Genomic DNA, 18,165 nt, shown 5'->3' on the forward strand with positions numbered 1-18,165 from the left:
ATCCACTTTTTATCCAATTAATTTTTACAATTTTTTGTCACGAAATTAGGGTTTCGAAACCTTCATCGTTTGACAAGCGGGTTGCTGTTATGCCAGTCAGGAACTAATAACGCCATTAATGTTTACATTAGCATTGTTAATGTGATGTACCTACTCGTACGAACGGGAAGCGAACTTTGATTATCTGTATTATTATAACTAGAGATGTGCATTATCAAGAGTCAAGACTATGAGAACTGAGATAGTGATGAGTACTAACTTCTGAAAGTTCTGAGTAATTCTGGTCTGGAAGTTCTCTGGTTCTGGTATTATGTGATACACAAGTAAAAGCATTTACTTATCACGGAGATCAGTCTCGTTGGTATAGGAATGTCACAATTCTAACGATTAGAAGGTACTTAGATCTCGTCTAGGATTTCAGTCTGTCAGAACGGTTGTAAAGTCTCAGCCATCCTAAAACCCTACCTATTTTTAAAGCTTAAATACGTATCAACTTGAGAAATAACTTCGTCCATAAAAAAGCTGGCGTGATCTATTTCATTGTATTCACAAAAATCTATTAGCCATTTTCTAATAGCTGTTTTGAAACATAAAACTCAACAAAATCATAAAATATTTTTTCAGTCACATTATTATAACGTAACAAACGTTTTAGATAAACCGTATAGTAAATTGATCAAATAACTTTTTTGCGTAAAGTTCTCTATCGTTTACCATCACTATGCGATGATGAATAACTTATGTTAATATACCCACTTAGCGAAAGCATGAAATATCTACGAGTATCTCAATCCAACTGTCAGAAGCCTGACTCGAAATTAATGACGTAATCAAGACGCATAATAATTTAGACATTGTAAAATTCGAGCCATTGTTGTTTACCGTTTCAGCTATAAATTATACCTACCTACCTATTTTCCAAACATAACGGAACATTAAATCATTTTCAGTTCTGAAAACGAAAGTCGACTGTGAAAGATTATTCGATTAGTTAGCAACCGTTTTCGATTCGTTCGGTCGTTCGTTTCAGCCAAATGACGTCCACTGCTGGACAAAGGCCTCCTCCAAGGTTTTCAACAATGCACGGTCCTGCGCTGCCCGCATCCAGGCTCTTCCGTCTTCGATTAATCTGATTCTGTTCGTTTTCAATTAATCGGATATTATAGCATTCATATAAAAATACATTTCCTAAAATAATAGGCCACGACGACTCTGGGATGGAGAACGTGACCATTTCGTGTTACCAAGAAAATACAACAATCTCGTCAATTGGAGCACTAGGTCAAGAATTATCGATAGACATTTATAGTTTTCTTCTATATTGCCTAACAACATCAACAAGTTTTATTATTAACAGCTAAGTAAGGGTTTCAGGATAGTCTGTCACGGAATTCCGTAATTATACCTTACAGTGGACATAGCTATTGAATAACCGTAACCCTTGACCGCCCTTGGAGGTTTGATGAGACCTGCAGAGATCGATAGAAAACATAATGTTTATATTTCTTCGTCTGTACTGTAAGATGGCACAGTGAAGGCTCCGAACAACGCTGGTATCAATCTTTATAAGCCGCCAAGGGACTGAACTGCCTCATTCAGACTCTATGACGTGCTTCCCTGCAGAATTAAATGTCTTATGACAAACTCCCATAGTTTCTCGCACTTATGGAAAATGACAAAGCAACGGGGCTATTTTAAGAAGATGCCCCGTCCTTCCCATGAGGTGAGCCTCACATAATCTACTCTGCCCCTAGCAAGGAAGGTATGCAATTCAATGCATTTTAAAAGCATTTTAAAAGTACACACCTAGGTACCTTACGAAAGTACATTACGAAAGCAATGAACATTATTAACTATTGAGTAAGATGACTCAATACAGTGTTCTCGCTACAATTTGCCAGTGTACAGTTCTGTAATCCAAATCTGTGCGTTGTAAAAACCCAGCTTCCTCGATTCGTCTAGACATCTTAAACATTTACAACGAAGCTCCGTGCATCGCAAACTACACTTAGCCGGAGTGCATTATCGACGCGTTGTAAAACTCGCAGGCTTTCGGAATAGCTCCTTTAACAGCTGCTATTAGCCCAGACGGTAACGGTTTGTGACGGATTACTATTACTATTAAGCGAACGTTAATGTCCCGAGTGGTTTAAAGATTGAACCGTTGGATTTTACTGCCGGAATGATTGTCTAGAAAGATTTTCTGTTTTAGCAGGTAACCTAATGTTATTTGGCCATGAAATGAACTGACCATTGATTTATAAGTGAGAGTATCTGAATGTAGAGAGCGTTTTAAAATATTTTTGTAGTTATGATAAGAGTGTTGGACTCCCAAATTTATGATATAGAAAAGAAAGAAGTAAGATATTCAGGATTATGTGAGACACAGAAAATTGAAAGGTACATAGTTTGATATAGTTTCTGAATAGATCAAATCGTAAACCATCGATCAGGTTAAAATATCATAATTCTATCAGTAATGTTGACACGCTGACAAAACGCACAGGAAAATAATTCAACTATTTATAATTTTAAGGTCATAAAATAGCAAAGTCACAGCTTAAAGGTGTCAAATAATATGTTACACTAAAATTAACTTATTTCATGTCCAGTTTAAGGATTCAGAGTAAACTAGAATTAAGTACAAAAGCTTCAACAATTATGCTTTTCATCAACCATGGAACGGAACCACTGTTCGTAATAACTGTACTTGTCGTAATTACCGGTGAGCTGCAATTTTACTCATTTTCCTTCCGAACCGGCGCCAGTTCTTTAGTTCAAGTATTATGTAAACGAAGTTTTCCGTAGTTGGAAATGATTTAGTTAGTGCAAAATGTTACACTGTTGTCTGTTGAAGAAGTTGTTTTTCAGACAAAATGGATAAAATATTAAGTGTTGAATCAATTTCAATCTACCTATTGTTTAATACATTGAGTAAAAAAAATTGGCAATACATCAACTTGCCTAGGCTTCTCCTAGAGTGTAAATTCTGTTTATTATAAAATCTATTTTTTGCGTTCAATGAATCAAATCTATTCAAAAAATATCATTATCATAAAAGTACAATGGTCTAACTTCTTGCCCCTTCAAGATTTATGTCAAAATAACAACTGTTTCCTACGTCATCAAACGTAACAAATTCAGATAGAGATACTTTCGTCTTAATTTCAAGTCACAATCTGCCATATTTTACCTATTCCTGCAAAAAGTTCAAACGTGGAAACGAAAACTTTAATTAAAAAGAAAGAGGAATGAGCTTTTGTGAGGTTCTACAGTCTGCACCTATACGTCTCTATTAGTCACAGCGTTATCGCTATAGCCTTTTGTCGAGTAATTGCATTAGACCAAGGCTGCACTGGCCTGGGTTAGCTGATAACAGCAAATACAGTAAGCTATTTCAAGTACCAATTACCAACATACAAAGTACCGGAACTTGATAGCTTTACTCGGTTACGCGGCCATTTGGCAATCATGTTGGTATTTTTAATCGTAAATTTTTGTAGGTTTTTTTTTTCATTAAGTCAAAGAAGAGAGGACAAGTTGTTTGTGATTATTTGCATTTATAGAGCTAATTTTACAGTGGATTTGACGAATTTCATTTGGCTATTATTCAAATTAAATTACCATGCAATAACATTTGTTTTAGTTATAGTTCCCTGTTTCCTGAGTTAGATACAAAACAGTAGATTTATATGCCTTTGTTGAAACTTTAAACTGGCTGTTTAGCCAGGTTTATTATTACTATAAAACACCGTGCATTGTGTGCCATATTTGTGATATAAAGTTATGAATGATACTTTAGAATTGATGAGGCCTGAATATGGAATATTATGTTTGAATGTGTTTAATCCCTTATCCCTTTTTTCCTTCAGTGTAGTCGTAGCCTTAATCTTTCTCGGCAATTAGTGTGAGATATATAAATCAAAGATCTTATCAGTGAGTTGAATTTTCTTTTGTGGGGGGTCATTCGGAATGGTGGCGTGTATGCAAGAAAGGAAGAGTTATGTGGGCAGCAGATATCACGACCTTTTGTAACCTGAAGAAAAATTGCTTTAACGATGCATTGGGTCTAATAAAGGTTTTTTGAAAGCTTTAATATTTTTTGGAAGAAAACACATTTTTTTATTTTTTTTAATATTCAAGATTTTTTGAATTATAAACTTTGTTTGATTTTATTCAAAAGTCATAAATCAATGTAGCAATAAATACAAGAAATCTAATTAAAAGTGAAATAATTTTATATTAAAAAAATAACAAAATTGTCTAATTATAATGTAATCTTTAACATCAAATTCAATCAATGAAATTAATCCAAGAAAAGGTTAGTACTTGACAGTGTCAAATTAACTACTTAAACATGTAAGCCTTTCCAAACGACCATGAAACACATCTCAACTAACCGTCATCCTTGCGCCCTCCAAAATTTTACTAACAAAGTTCAAACAACGTTGTCAAGCTTGTTCAACTTTAGTTAGTTTCTCTTTGTTGCCACTTAGATACAGATACTAGCGATATAAACTTTGATGGACCAACTACACTCGCGAGCAAAAGTATGGAATCACTTACATGAAGTTGTTTCCACGCGATCTTGTGTACTAACGAATTTGTAAGTAACTAAAAAAGTAGCACCATTTTAAAGATTAAACTTTTAACTTTAAATTGATACCAAATTCATTTAAATCACACCAGTATTTAAAAAGATATCCCGGCTGATGTGAAGAAGTAAGGAAAAAGACATGTATCAACTGTTTGATACGTCGCGAGTTGCGGCCTATTTACCCCCCATAAAAGCAAGTGTTTTCGGATTTTTGCTTTCACACGTTGATCCATACACATCTCCGCTTATTTTGACACTTTACCTGGGATTCTACACCTTCAGAAGCAGCACAAATCGTTGCACTATTGCAAGAAGGGCTCAGCCAGAGGGCTGTCGCACGTCAGCTCCACATAAGCCAGTCCTGGGTTTCGAAAGTTTTAAGACGCTTTCGGGAGACTGGTGGCTTTATCCCGAGACCAAGTTCTGAACATTGTCGGTGCACATCGCAGAGGGAAAACCGTTTTTTCATGTCAACTTCTCTACGAAATCGTCATTTGACTGGTATCGACGTCCAGCAAGAGCTCAGAAATGTTCGTAGGATAGCTGTTAGCGAGTGGACAGTTCGTCTAAGATATGAGCAATAAAATTTGACTCCAAAAAGGCCTGCCACAGGCTGGAAACTGACGGCAGGTCGCCGACAAGCACGCTTTCAATTAGCTCGCACTCGGAAGGCGAGTAATGGAGGCGAGTTTTGTTCTCCGATGAATGCAGACTGTTTTTGCAGTGCAGCAGTCGAAGAGGTCGGGTCTATAGACGGCCTGGGGAGCGATTTGTGCAGTCCTGCTTCGCTAAAACATTGGCTTATGGGGGTGGCTTGCTCGACTTCCCATCGAGATGTGTAGGAGCAAATTGAAAGCGTGCTTATCGCTGACCTGCCGTCAGTTTCAAGCCTGTGGTAGGCCTTTTTGGAGTCAAATTCTATTGTTTATATCTTAGACGAACTGTCCACTTGCTAACAGCTATCCTACGAACATTTCTGAGCTCTTGCTGGACGTCGATACCAGTCAAATGACGATTTCGTAGAGAAGTTGACATGAAAAAACGATTTTCCCTCTGCGATGTGCACCGGCAATGTTCAGAACTTGGTCTCGGGATAAAGCCACCAGTCTCCCGAAAGCGTCTTAAAACTTTCGAAACCCAGGACTGGCTTATGTGGAGCTGACGTGCGACAGCCCTCTGGCTGAGCCCTTCTTGCAATAGTGCAACGATTTGTGCTGCTTCTGAAGGTGTAGAATCCCAGGTAAAGTGTCAAAATAAGCGGAGATGTGTATGGATCAACGTGTGAAAGCAAAAATCCGAAAACACTTGCTTTTATGGGGGGTAAATAGGCCGCAACTCGCGACGTATCAAACAGTTGATACATGTCTTTTTCCTTACTTCTTTACATCAGCCGGGATATCTTTTTAAACACTGGTGTGATTTAAATGAATTTGGTATCAATTTAAAGTTAAAAGTTTATCTTTAAAATGGTGCTACTTTTTTTGTTATTAACAAATTGGTTTGTACACAAGATCGCGTGGAAACAACTTCATGTAAGTGATTCCATACTTTTGCTCGCAAGTGTAGATTCATTGATTAAGATTGCTGTAAAATGATTCACCAATCAACTGAAATTGTTTACGGAGTTGTGTCTTAACTTTCGAGATAGTTCAAGATATTTTCGACATCAAAATGTCAAATTAAGACAAATTATATTTAAAGATAAACAATGAAGATAATGAATCATTCAAATATAAAAGGAGTATCATTAATATTGTTTTGACAAACAAAACGATTTAGCTAAGTGCCCGCTCGCATAAATTTATCATAATTTGAAATAAGTACACAAATAATAAACAATCTACTAAAATTTTGCTAGGGAAGATCATCAATTCTAGTGCATTTTAAAAACTTACTCTTTTAACATTTAATTAACGTTGTTTTTAAAATCGTCTTTGAAATTTCAATACAATTATTATTTTAAACATTGTACGTCTCTGATAATTCTAACTAGGTTATTGAAAAATTTACAAGTGTTTTTGTAGTGAAATCTAATATGATTGATTACTGAATAATTTGCAAACACAGGCACGTAAACATAAACAACTTTGTGAAAATCACCTGCGTATACTCAAAGGCTTACAAGACCGCGCCCTTTAGACAAAAGATCGCATAAATCTGATGAAAGTAAACAAACGATTCGCACGGTATAGTTCGCTCAACGAATATTGAGACGTAGACGTACTCACACTAATGAAATATTTTACTATAAAACACAAACAACACACTCAATTTTTTTTTTTTTTTATCCACAACGAGGAAGCTCTTGACCTATATCTCACCTGATGGTAAGTGACGATCAGGCCGAAGGTGGAAGCGAGCTTCACCCGGAATCCTCAACCACGGAGGAACTGGCTATCTTACCTCTAACTGTCGGAACACAATAATGCTGTTAACATTGTTGTTATGGCGACAGACTTAGGTAAGATGGTGGTAGCTAGCCAGGCGGACTTAGAACAAGCCCTACCACCAACCAAACCGAACAGAAAAATCTGCCCCCACTGGGAATCGAACCCGGGACCTCTGCGTCTGAAGCAGGTGGTCTAACCACTAGACCACAGAGGCGGTTAAAATACACTATTCAAATACACTAGCCACTACGCTCTTGTTAATCTTCAACCACACTAACGCGTGCAGATCACCATCGCCGGCGCGATCAAAGGCCATTGATAGGTCGCGCGACCCATGACAGTTCATGCGACCTGTCATTCCCCTATGATCGCGCCGTGATTGCGCCGTCGATGGCGATCTGCACGCGTTGGTGTGGTTGAAGCATTAAATGTCTGCAAGCAAGACAGAAAGCACTTTTCAATTCGACTACACCAGACGACAGAGCAGACAGCGTAAATCTTGCTTGTGGATTCTGGGCTCAATGTTCGTTGCGCGAACTATATAAAAATAGCGCTGAAAGAGAGCGGAAATCTCTATAAAGGTACACATACATCAGGCTGACGTCAACATAGAATAAGACATGTAAATCCGGTAAACAGTGCTCAATTTTCCGGGAGAATCTCGTTTTGTTCCGTATAATAAACCGATTGGTTTAACAGTGATCGATTTCAGAACTAGTCAAATAGGTAATCTATACAGGGTGTTAGGTAAATGGATATATGAGCCGACACTAGACCATGTTAACATGGTCATATAAATGGTATGGTGAAGTCAGAAATTTGATATCATCATTTTGATTATTTTAATTTTCATACAAAATAAATTTTATAAAATCCGTATTGTATGAAAATTAAAATAATTAAAATGAAGATATCAATTTTCTGACTTCACCATACCATTTATNTAGACCATGTTAACATGGTCATATAAATGGTATGGTGAAGTCAGAAATTTGATATCATCATTTTGATTATTTTAATTTTCATACAAAATAAATTTTATAAAATCCGTATTGTATGAAAATTAAAATAATTAAAATGAAGATATCAATTTTCTGACTTCACCATACCATTTATATGACCATGTTAACATGGGCTAGTGTCGGCTCATATACCCATTTACCTAACACCCTGTATAAATAAAAATGAATTGCTGTTCGTTAGTCTGATTAAAACTCGAAAACGGCTGGGCCGATTGAGCTGATTTTCGTTTTAAAATGTTTGTCGTAGACCAGGGTTGATCTAAACGGTGAGCAAATAAGGAAAAATTGCGATGGCTTATTTATGTCTTTAAGGCGGAACAGAGTTCGCCGGGTCAGCTAGTTTTAAAATAAAAATGTCTTAGAGACTTGTCATAATATCTTAGCCTAGAATATTTAAAAAAATATAATTTGTTTTTTTTTTTTAAGTGACATGGATTATGAAGGCTTAACAATTTGTTTACAAATTGCTGTAATTTAATTGACGTCACTTTTTCTATAATATTTTTTTCCTTTATACCCCATAATGAGGATCTTAACATCGACAGAGTAAAGCCGTTATATTTTCCGGAAAAATCACCGTTATTCCTGGCTTACATTATTCGTCTATTAACCGGTATTTTCCATATTTATGGAAGCAATGTCGTCGCTAATATCAGTAATAACGTCGCACGTGTCAAAATACGCACACATTTTTCACAATGTTCACGTTGTTTACATAAATTGGTGGTTTTGAATTAAATTTGCATTCAAAGTTCAGTTATAGCAACTTGTTATAAGTTGTTATACAGTCCCCAAAGTTGCCGATGAAGTTCGCCCGAGTAATTAGGTGGCTATGTATTCATTGAAACAAAGACTGGCGTTTTGTATTCATTGAATTTGTAATGGTGTTAAAGATTTATTGTCTGGTAACCGCAATGGCTTGGAATAACTTTCACCTTTGATTACAATAGCGACTTTTATGGTTTTTTAAAAATACTCTTTAAATAATGATAACAGTTTTTTACAGGAACTGTTTTTTGCATTATCTCGTTTAGCATAACGTTCACCATGAACATCTCATTTGCAATGGCTTGCAAAAAACCGATCCGTTCGAGTTTGTAAATCAAATTTCAAACATACATAAGTCCAGTTTTGTTTGATCTTGCATCACTTAATTCTGCAGAACTAGATTGTCATGAGACCGAGCCCAAAAGCGCTTAAATTTTCACGTGTGTTCTGTAATAGCTTATTGTGCGGAAAACAATAAAGGGTTTCGATCGAAGCATGATGCTAATACAAACATGACATTTATCCTATAATCATACAAATATACAACATTTCTCTCGACATCATTATCTTGTTCTGATCCCTTTGAAATAAGAGACTTGTCAAACAAACTTCCAGCCGAGACAGATCTGTTTCTCGGCCAATATTTACTTCTCAACTGGAATCGAACATGCGACTGGATCGAACTTTAATCAACTGCCTAGATTGTCTTTTAGTCTTCATTCGTCGCTATCACAAGTCCAATACGACGTTTTCTTTGATTGGATGCAGTTCGTGTCACGTGAAAATGACTTTCGATCGCGCACCTAAATGAGCGCACAGATTCAATTAAAGTTCAGAAGTTATTCATGCAGGTACTTAATAATAGGTTAAGTTTTAAGTTTAATGTTTTGTATAACTTTATTAACTGCTTACGTCTGAAGGGCATAAGTATATACAGGGTGGCCCAGAAGAAAGTTCACTTTTGAAAATTCAAGGAAACGAAAACTGTTCATTTCTGTAGAACTTAAACTATTGCAATTTAAAGGAAATTTAGTTAAATTTATTTTAAAATTTACTTTCTTTTATAAATTTTATCGTACATGTGATTTCCTTGACGTTTACAACATTTGGTCAACATACATCAAAATTTTGGAAAACTTTCGTTAGAGTTACCTCGAAATGGATTCAGGATGGATGAATGCTGCAGAGTTTTGGGATTATTAGAGTATACTCTGCTCATAAGGTAACCCCACAAAAAGAAGTCTGCTGGAATGAGATTAGCGCTTCTTAGAGGCAGTGAGATTTCACCCCTGCTTAATTGGTTTGTTGCATTGAAAGGATGATTAATTTTTGAGAGCGCTATACTGGTAGGCTGAAAAGCTTTTTGATTTCAAAGCTGCAAGATTCGCAAGGCTATGACCGGAACACTTGGTTTCATCAAGATGGGGTTACGTGTCACACTTCAAATGAGAGCATTTAGATGGTAAGAGACATGTTCCCACAAAAAATAATTTCAGGCAGGGGTGACATCTCCTGGCCCCCAGGAAGCCCTGATCTCATTCCAGAAAATTCTTTTTTGTGGTGTTACCATTAAGAATAGAGTGTACTTTTATAATCCAACAACCATGTAGCAACTGAAGCTGAGCATTCGGAAAAAAATTGAAAACAGGTTTCGAGGTAATTCTAACGAACGCATTTTAGGATTTTGATGTATGTTGATCGAATGTTGTAAGCGTCAAGGAAATCTCATGGGCGATGTAATTAAATAAAGTTAAATTTAAAAATAAATTGCATTAAATTTCCTTTAAATTGCAATAGTAAAAGTTCTATAAAAATGTACAGTTTTCGTTTCTTTGAATTTTCAAAAGTGAACTTTCTTCTGGGCCACCCTGTACTTGCACGTGTTGTGAGAAATGCGACAGCTAGAAATTCCTGAAAACCCCGCGCAGTACGCATTCATTATCAAGTTATTGCTAATTGTATTTGAGTTTAGCAAAACGATGAATTCCATAGAAATCTCTGAATCTGTATAAATTAGTATGGATAGGGTATAAGGAACTCGTTCATTATTGGATTGAAATGGAATAAGATCTGAAATATTGTTCAATACCAAAGGGTTCTACTGTCAGAGATATGTAGGGAAGTGTTATTGATGTTTTAAGTTTTTATTTAGTAGGTACCTACATTATTATTTTTAATGACATATACAAAGTCCTTAAAAATAGTTAAGTTACTACAAACATTGCATTGTTACGTAATTAAAAGCGATATATGTGACTGATTAATAAAATAACTAACATTTTGTTATCATCCAAATGCAAAAAGGGAAATATCGTTATATGTGTATTTTAGGAAATGTGTGTAATATAATTCACATCATACATTTCCGGGTGATTTTAGGAATTCTATACAATGACGGATTTCATACATTTCCTGTAACATATCATTGCAGTCACTTACCATTTGGCCTGAAAAAATTGCAAGCTATCACAGATCGATGTCAAACTAAAGACAAAGCCAAATAATAACAAAAGGCAAGGAACAATGGGAGAGAACAATAAAACACATTAGCAGAACAATCGTCTTGTTCTAAAGCAATTAAAACGGGCGATTCAAACAAGTTTATACCACTTCAGTTTCACATTTACAGCTTATTCTGAACAATAACATGAAAATATTGTTTCATTAAAAAGCAGTTGTGTTTAAGTGATTTTATTTGCACTAAAATAATTAATTAAAGTGATTGAGTCAATTTTTTGGAAATTAGAAATTGAAACCATGTACTCGTACGTCTCATAAAATGTTATCAAATTCATAAAAATAAACGGAAATTGTGAAATAAAAAATCAAGATATTTAATCAGTGCTTAGGCCCTTTCCAGGGCACTTTTACTCGTCGAAAATATAACCACCACTTCGGAACAATATATGGGTTCAATTCAATTCAATTCAAAACGTTTATTGCATTGGGTTGTTGCTGAGAAGTAGCTAAGGTTAGATTTTAACGTATAGGAACCGCTCTGGGGTAAAACAAAATATAGAAAATCAGACGATGTAACTTCTTTTAAAGTTACTCTATTATCCTCCGGACAAACTTAACACTATTACTAACTTCCGGTGTACAAAGACACACTAAGTCGCAGTCTCCTAAGAGAGTTCACAGACAAGCGACATTATGTCGGCGACTGCTTGCGATAGTGGTAGGTGGCGGTCAGCCATTGTCGGCGACAGTCTCCGACTCGCGCCTTTCGCTGTCATGACATGTTAACACTTACTTGACTACTTTGACTAGGTACTTGACTATACGTTTGGACTTAACTTCGAACTCCTATGTTCTTCTGATTAATTTCGTTGCGGGTCCAATAAGAGTTGAACTTTCCCCCGGGACAAAGTGGACCTTCACTGGTTGGGTTTTTATTTGCGATCAAGCTGCAGATCCTGGCTACACAGGAGTTGCAGCGGTGGGAACGAGAGGTGGAAATAGTCCCGTATACGTTAGGACTGCCCGTCTCGAGAGCCACGTCGGGGAAGATCGGTGGTATTCGCGATGCATCGGCGATGGTCGTCTAATTTGAATATCTGTCGTCAGCGATTATCGGCGACTGTCGCCGACTTAAGTCGCAAGCAGTCACCGATATACTGTCGCTCGTCTGTGAACTGCCTAAGTCGCCGTCTCCATAATGCGTCTAAAGAACTTTGCTTTTACCAAGAAAAATATTGTCTGATGGATTATTATCTTCCACAAATTTCCTTTGAGGGAAGTCCGCAAAGAACATTGTGCATTTTGTTGAAAAGCTTTATTAAGTTGTGACGTCTTACTTTGTAAAGTACATCAACTATTTGTTAAAAACCTAATAGCAATAAAAGTAGATGAAATTAAAAAGATTTTAAAGAGAGAAGTTTGGGAAAAAATGTTAAAACGGCTCTGTCTATATGCATTATGCATAAATAAATAATACGTCATACGGACTTCACGAATGATAGCATAATATTAAACTTTATAATAGGTGCAATTGTGCCGTAAAAATGTAATAGCGATGTGTTGTCGACATAGTTACATGTAATTTGTATGTCCATGCATGCCAATTTAGCGATTTTAATGTGAATTGAAACATCTGCCAGTATAATGCGAGAAATGATAGCTATCATTAAAATGGTCTACACATTCTTTATAGTCCGTAACATGCTAATGTCGAACTTTAATCACTTGATGATTTTACCCCGGGGAAACTAAACTACCAATCTCTTCATTTGGCTCGCTTTAAGTTCCGCAAAATTTTTGAAAAAAATTCATCTAGGAAAACGAATTAAAAACGAAAAATAAGTTTTTAATATAACTTATTTTTCCGATGCACACCATCTAATGACCACGGTGCACCAGTGTGCCGCGGTACACCCTTTGCGGAACACTGACTTGACGACTGTGCTTAGAAAGGATAGTACTTGAAAGCATTTCAAGTTTAGCAGTCGGACAGGAGAATTTGCTCTTAATCCGCCTAGAATTAGTGCGAGACTACATTAGTGAAGGTCAAAATACGAGTACATTAGCAGTAGTGTACAGTAATAGTCTTCTAAGACACATACATTTTCTGTAAACACATATTAACGTTTTCAATTACGTGCCTTTCAGGTGGAAAACGGTTGTAAATACGAGTGAAGTGATGACTAATTTCATTAACTCGTCCGCCTCCGTAGCGGATGTCACACGCAGTGCTGATTGTGTAACAATTTAACATTTTGCCGAGTGGTTTTTACATAATAAACATTGTCTGTGTTGGGTTGATAAAATTTGAGCAAATTTGGTTTATTATGTTTGTTTTTAATAAGGAAATTCACAGTAACCCTTGTTTAAAAGCTTTCAACTGAAATCTGAACATAAGTAACTTTATATGCTTTTGGGTATACTATGTTCAATGCAAACAGAATTTTCTTTTAGACACTCAGAATTCTTTAAGGAATATTGAATTACAGAAGTGAAGTACTCGTATGTTCTTTAAAACCTACGGAAGATTTATGCACATAGTATAATACAGCTCGTAAAGGATACTGTTAATACCCACACTGTCCAAGACAAAGGGCCATAAATAAATTTATTACAACGACAAATGGCCGTGGGTTATGACAAATATAAGAACTTCCATTAAGTGTCATAACTCTTTAACATCTCGCGTGCAGTTATATCTTATTAGATTGCAATAAAGCTCTTTTCAATTTAAACTTTTATCCCTTTTTGAAACGTCTGTCAGTTATTTACGGTACACTAGAAACGTTGGATAGTTCCTCATCATTGAACTCCACATAATAAAAAAGCCATAAGCACGCTTCAAACGTAACGACAGAAAAGAAAGAGGCATAAATTGGAGTGCTCTCCAATAAAAAGTTATCTCGAAATAAAATAAGTATTGCCTTGATAAAACTCGCATGAACGACATTGTAAAATACGGGGAAGTGTCTAGACGGCAATACGTAGATATGTTTGGGGACAACGTGGTTGAAATTTGTATAGCTATTGGCCATTGTGTAGTATTGGCGCTAAGCCAAAGGGTGCACTAGTGCAGAAACACTTAGCTCGAAACGTTAAAACTCCAGCATTTCATTTTGTTCCAAATAGATTTGAGAACCTTGCCATAAACTTTTCAAAGTAATTATGTCCAAGTAAGTCTTTGAACTAAGGGGAAGTTCACAAAGTTCTATGGCAAATTTAAAAAAGTTGATTAAGAAAGCAATGTCAGATATTTAAACTCTTGAAACTTGAATTTGCTGTGTACGTAACGTTTTATATTATAAAGTATGAAAGCTCCTATTTTATTAGATAACTTCCTCAAAGGGATCCCTTTCTTGCTTACAAACAAATTCTCGGTATCAAAATCCTTCCTATCCCTTTCAGCACGAGAAAAAAATTTGACGATTTCTAAAAAATCGCGTTAGTTTCTGGGGTCTTTAGGATCTTAGTAAATAGAGAAAAATAGCGAAAAAATTTAGGGGGTGACTTTAACCCCCCTAAACCCCCCCGCACGATCGTATAAATCCGTCATGAACCTATGAATAGCTATTTCATTACAATTACAATTTAAACTAATTAAAAAAGACATTTTAGATATAAGGAGCTTTATTATTCTTCATAAAGACATGATATCGTAATTAGATACTAATTTCTGAAAAAAAAATTCAAAAATAGCTCATGGCCCTAACCTAGAACTCTGTCAAAACCTGAATTTTGGGGGTAGTAGCATCTTAAAATTGAACATGAGCTTTCGTTTTTAGTAATAACTTATTTTTTTTTAATCCCAGATGTCGAGGCTATTATTCAATAACACATGGGGTTAGATATTTTCATAAAAGGGATCATTTTGGTTCATCTATTGGTACTAGAATCCTGGTATCCTCTCAATATTTTCACTGGTGGCTGTATTTTCTACAGCGGATTTGTACTGTGTCTCGGAGACATTTTTGAGTTTATTCTAGAGTAAATCTGATGTTCAGGCCTTTAAAAGATTCGAAAGGTTTCCATTACTTACATTACCAAAAATTCAAACATCGTCCCGACATGCACGCTCGTGCTGTGGAACTTTAGGAGTACCTGGTACTCGGCTTCATCTAACTTTTTATAAAATTAAAGCGAATTATATTTTTTAAGGATATAATTTAAATTAATACGCACAAAATTCATTGAAATCCACAAAAGAAGTAATTTAAATAAATTAATACTTTTCACGCCTCCCGTAGTCAGGTACACGTCCATCTTTGTCACTCAACACAGCACCGACTGAACGCCATTGAAAGTTTTTGTATGAAAAATAGCAAATATATCGAACCGTACGATCGATCGGAAGCGTCTTGGCGCGGTAAAATTGATTTACCAATTCACTAGATTTTTTCAAAGTCGAACGCACTTTCGTATTATTCTGTGCTGAAAGGGCTATGTAAACTTTTATGGGAATAATCCTCAATTTCTACGTTGGTCCTTTTAGACAGTTGAATCTTCTTACGAGCCTGTATATTTCTCTTTATTCTTCATATATTATGTGTATACTGTATACTTATTCTAAAATTAATTACATATTTTTGTAATCTATCAAGATTTCGGTCGTTGAATGCTTTATTTCACCACACAATAGGAAGAAAAAAAAAGAGAGAAATAAAAGTAAAGTTTTCCTACGATGGAAATTTGGCCTGGCGACCTACCAAATCACTCCTATCAGAAGTAATAAAATGTGAACCATGAAAAATTACTCGTACTTGGACGTTTCCTGTGAAGAAACCCCAGATTTCAAAAATAACCGAAACTTTTATAACGTTACATCTCCTTTTAGGTTTAAAATCTAGCAAAGATCTTATTGACAAAAACCTAAAAAACTAGGTCGAAAATAAGAAAGTAATTCTGAAAATTGAGAGAGGCTTACCATTATTGAAGATTATAGAAAGGCTTCCCTTATAGGATTTCAGATTTGCATTTATTTAGCAATTCAGCATGAATTTCAATAGAAATTTTGTTTGCACGTAGTTAGCTAAATATTTATTCAAAATTGTTCTTTAGTATTAGTGTGTAGCTCAGCATTTTCTTTTTCTGTTTTTTATTTACCTTATTCTTGCTTCCCACTCTCCTTTTTACCCAAGATCCTGCGATTTCCGTCCTAAATACAATATTCGTGCCTGCTTTTAGAGCACAAAATTGCATATCGATCTCTATAAAATTATACAAAGTATCTTTAAATTCTGTTTTAGGCCTGTACGACTCGGGATCAGATGACACAGGTAAACTAGATGGTGTAATATTTGTTAATTTGTTTTCTTTTCGCTTGCGAGGCGGCGTTGTTTGTTCTGGCCTTCAAATTGAGATCGTCAATTTGGTGACTTTTAGCTACATTGAAAGGATTTTTTTTAACTTGATTGAACTTTATAATAGATGATTGATGACGATTTATATAATATAGATGTGGTAATTATGAAATTTACTTACAATTTATCAAATACATAAAAGCTGCTGGGTTGAAAGAGCTGTCATTACTGATTAGCTGTTAGAGATTACATTCTCTCAACTTTGATGTTTTTGAGTGATTCTGGGTTCGATTTCCACAGTTCAAACTTTCACAGTTAAATTATTGTTAAGAAATTAATAGCAACCATAAGCGCGAATATCGTTACAGAATAATAAAAACATGATTTTCTTTTTCTTAGAATTGAATTTCTTGAATTTTCTTTTTGTAAAGATACGATCTCTGTTCGATGTAACTTGTGTTGTTTTCTACAATTTTCTGATTTTAAACAACTTTATTCTGCTGCTCATATTTACAACTTTTCTATCCTTTCTTTATTTTTATGCCTAAAAATCTTTTACCTTTCTCGACTGTTAGTAAGTAAACATTTATCAGAAAATATTGTAACTGAGCAGCAGAAACACGTTGTAGAAGGTATTAGGTATAGATTTTATTTAATACTGCAGGTTGTGGTTGCATTTTCACTCTTATTTTGTTAGTTATAAAGTAGTATACTTTGAAAATTCTATCCTTTTTATCTACTTTTAGTGTGTGTATGTGGTGTGTTTACCTAGCAACTATAATAAAGGAAGGCTTATCCGTTAGTAAAATTAATATTGGGGACATAGTAACTTATTATACGTTGTAAGGTTTCGTTATTAAATGGTGATCCGGATACGTGACGTAAACGGATTATAGCAGCTTTGAATATTTAGTAACTTCAGTACGAAAATAGGATTCAAAGATAGAAAATCGCGTTGAAATATAGCAAAGAAGTTGGTTCAATCTATCAATCGAAAACAGTTATTAGCCTGTCTGTAGACAAATAGGGCTATCATGTAGATTACTATAATGTTCGCTGTGGTCGATTCCCATTATATCTGATAGGTACGATGATACCGAGAAACGGCTACAAAAAGTCAAGGCTGTGATATACTTACTTAGTAGGGAGAAGATAAAAATCGTATCGGCAATAACAACGATAAGGTAATAGGACAAAGTAATATTGTAATTAGCATAGTTTCAAAGTAAGATTTTATGGTTCAGTCTTAGATAAGACAAGTGAATAACTTGTTACAACTTCCGAAACGAAGTTGTAAGAAACTTACTTATATTATAACCACTGCGTGAAATTTATTTAAAATATTTTTGTAAACTCTTAACATAACGTTGTATTTTTTTTACGATAAATCAAGTCTCTGGGCCAAAAGTGTTAAAGGCTCTTTGGTAGATGGTAATTCTGCAAGTCTCGTGTCTTGTTCAGCTAATTGACTGATAACCAGATAAAATTAACAATTCAAAAAATAAAATAAACAAGATTAATCAAAATATTTCTAACTTATACGACAGAAGAAGTACTCATACCTAACGATAGAAAGTTTTCATGGCCTTTGCAAGTTAATACGATTGTACCACTCCACTAGATTTTGTCGA

General features: G+C 35.2%; 1 protein-coding gene across 1 annotated transcript in view; it reads left to right on the forward strand.

The window, feature by feature from the left end:
* LOC114361996 (small conductance calcium-activated potassium channel protein-like) overlaps window positions 1-16,519 on the forward strand; it is a 38,508-nt gene extending 21,989 nt beyond the window's left edge. The window contains exon 3 of the mRNA XM_028317229.1: window positions 16,481-16,519. Coding sequence (XP_028173030.1) covers window positions 16,481-16,519 — 39 coding nt within the window. The remainder of the gene's footprint in view (window positions 1-16,480) is intronic.
* The last annotated feature ends 1,646 nt before the right edge of the window (window positions 16,520-18,165 follow it).

Source organism: Ostrinia furnacalis, unplaced genomic scaffold (genome assembly GCF_004193835.3).
Source record: "Ostrinia furnacalis isolate ACB-3 unplaced genomic scaffold, ASM419383v2 OfSCF6084, whole genome shotgun sequence".
Lineage (NCBI taxonomy): Eukaryota > Metazoa > Arthropoda > Insecta > Lepidoptera > Crambidae > Ostrinia > Ostrinia furnacalis.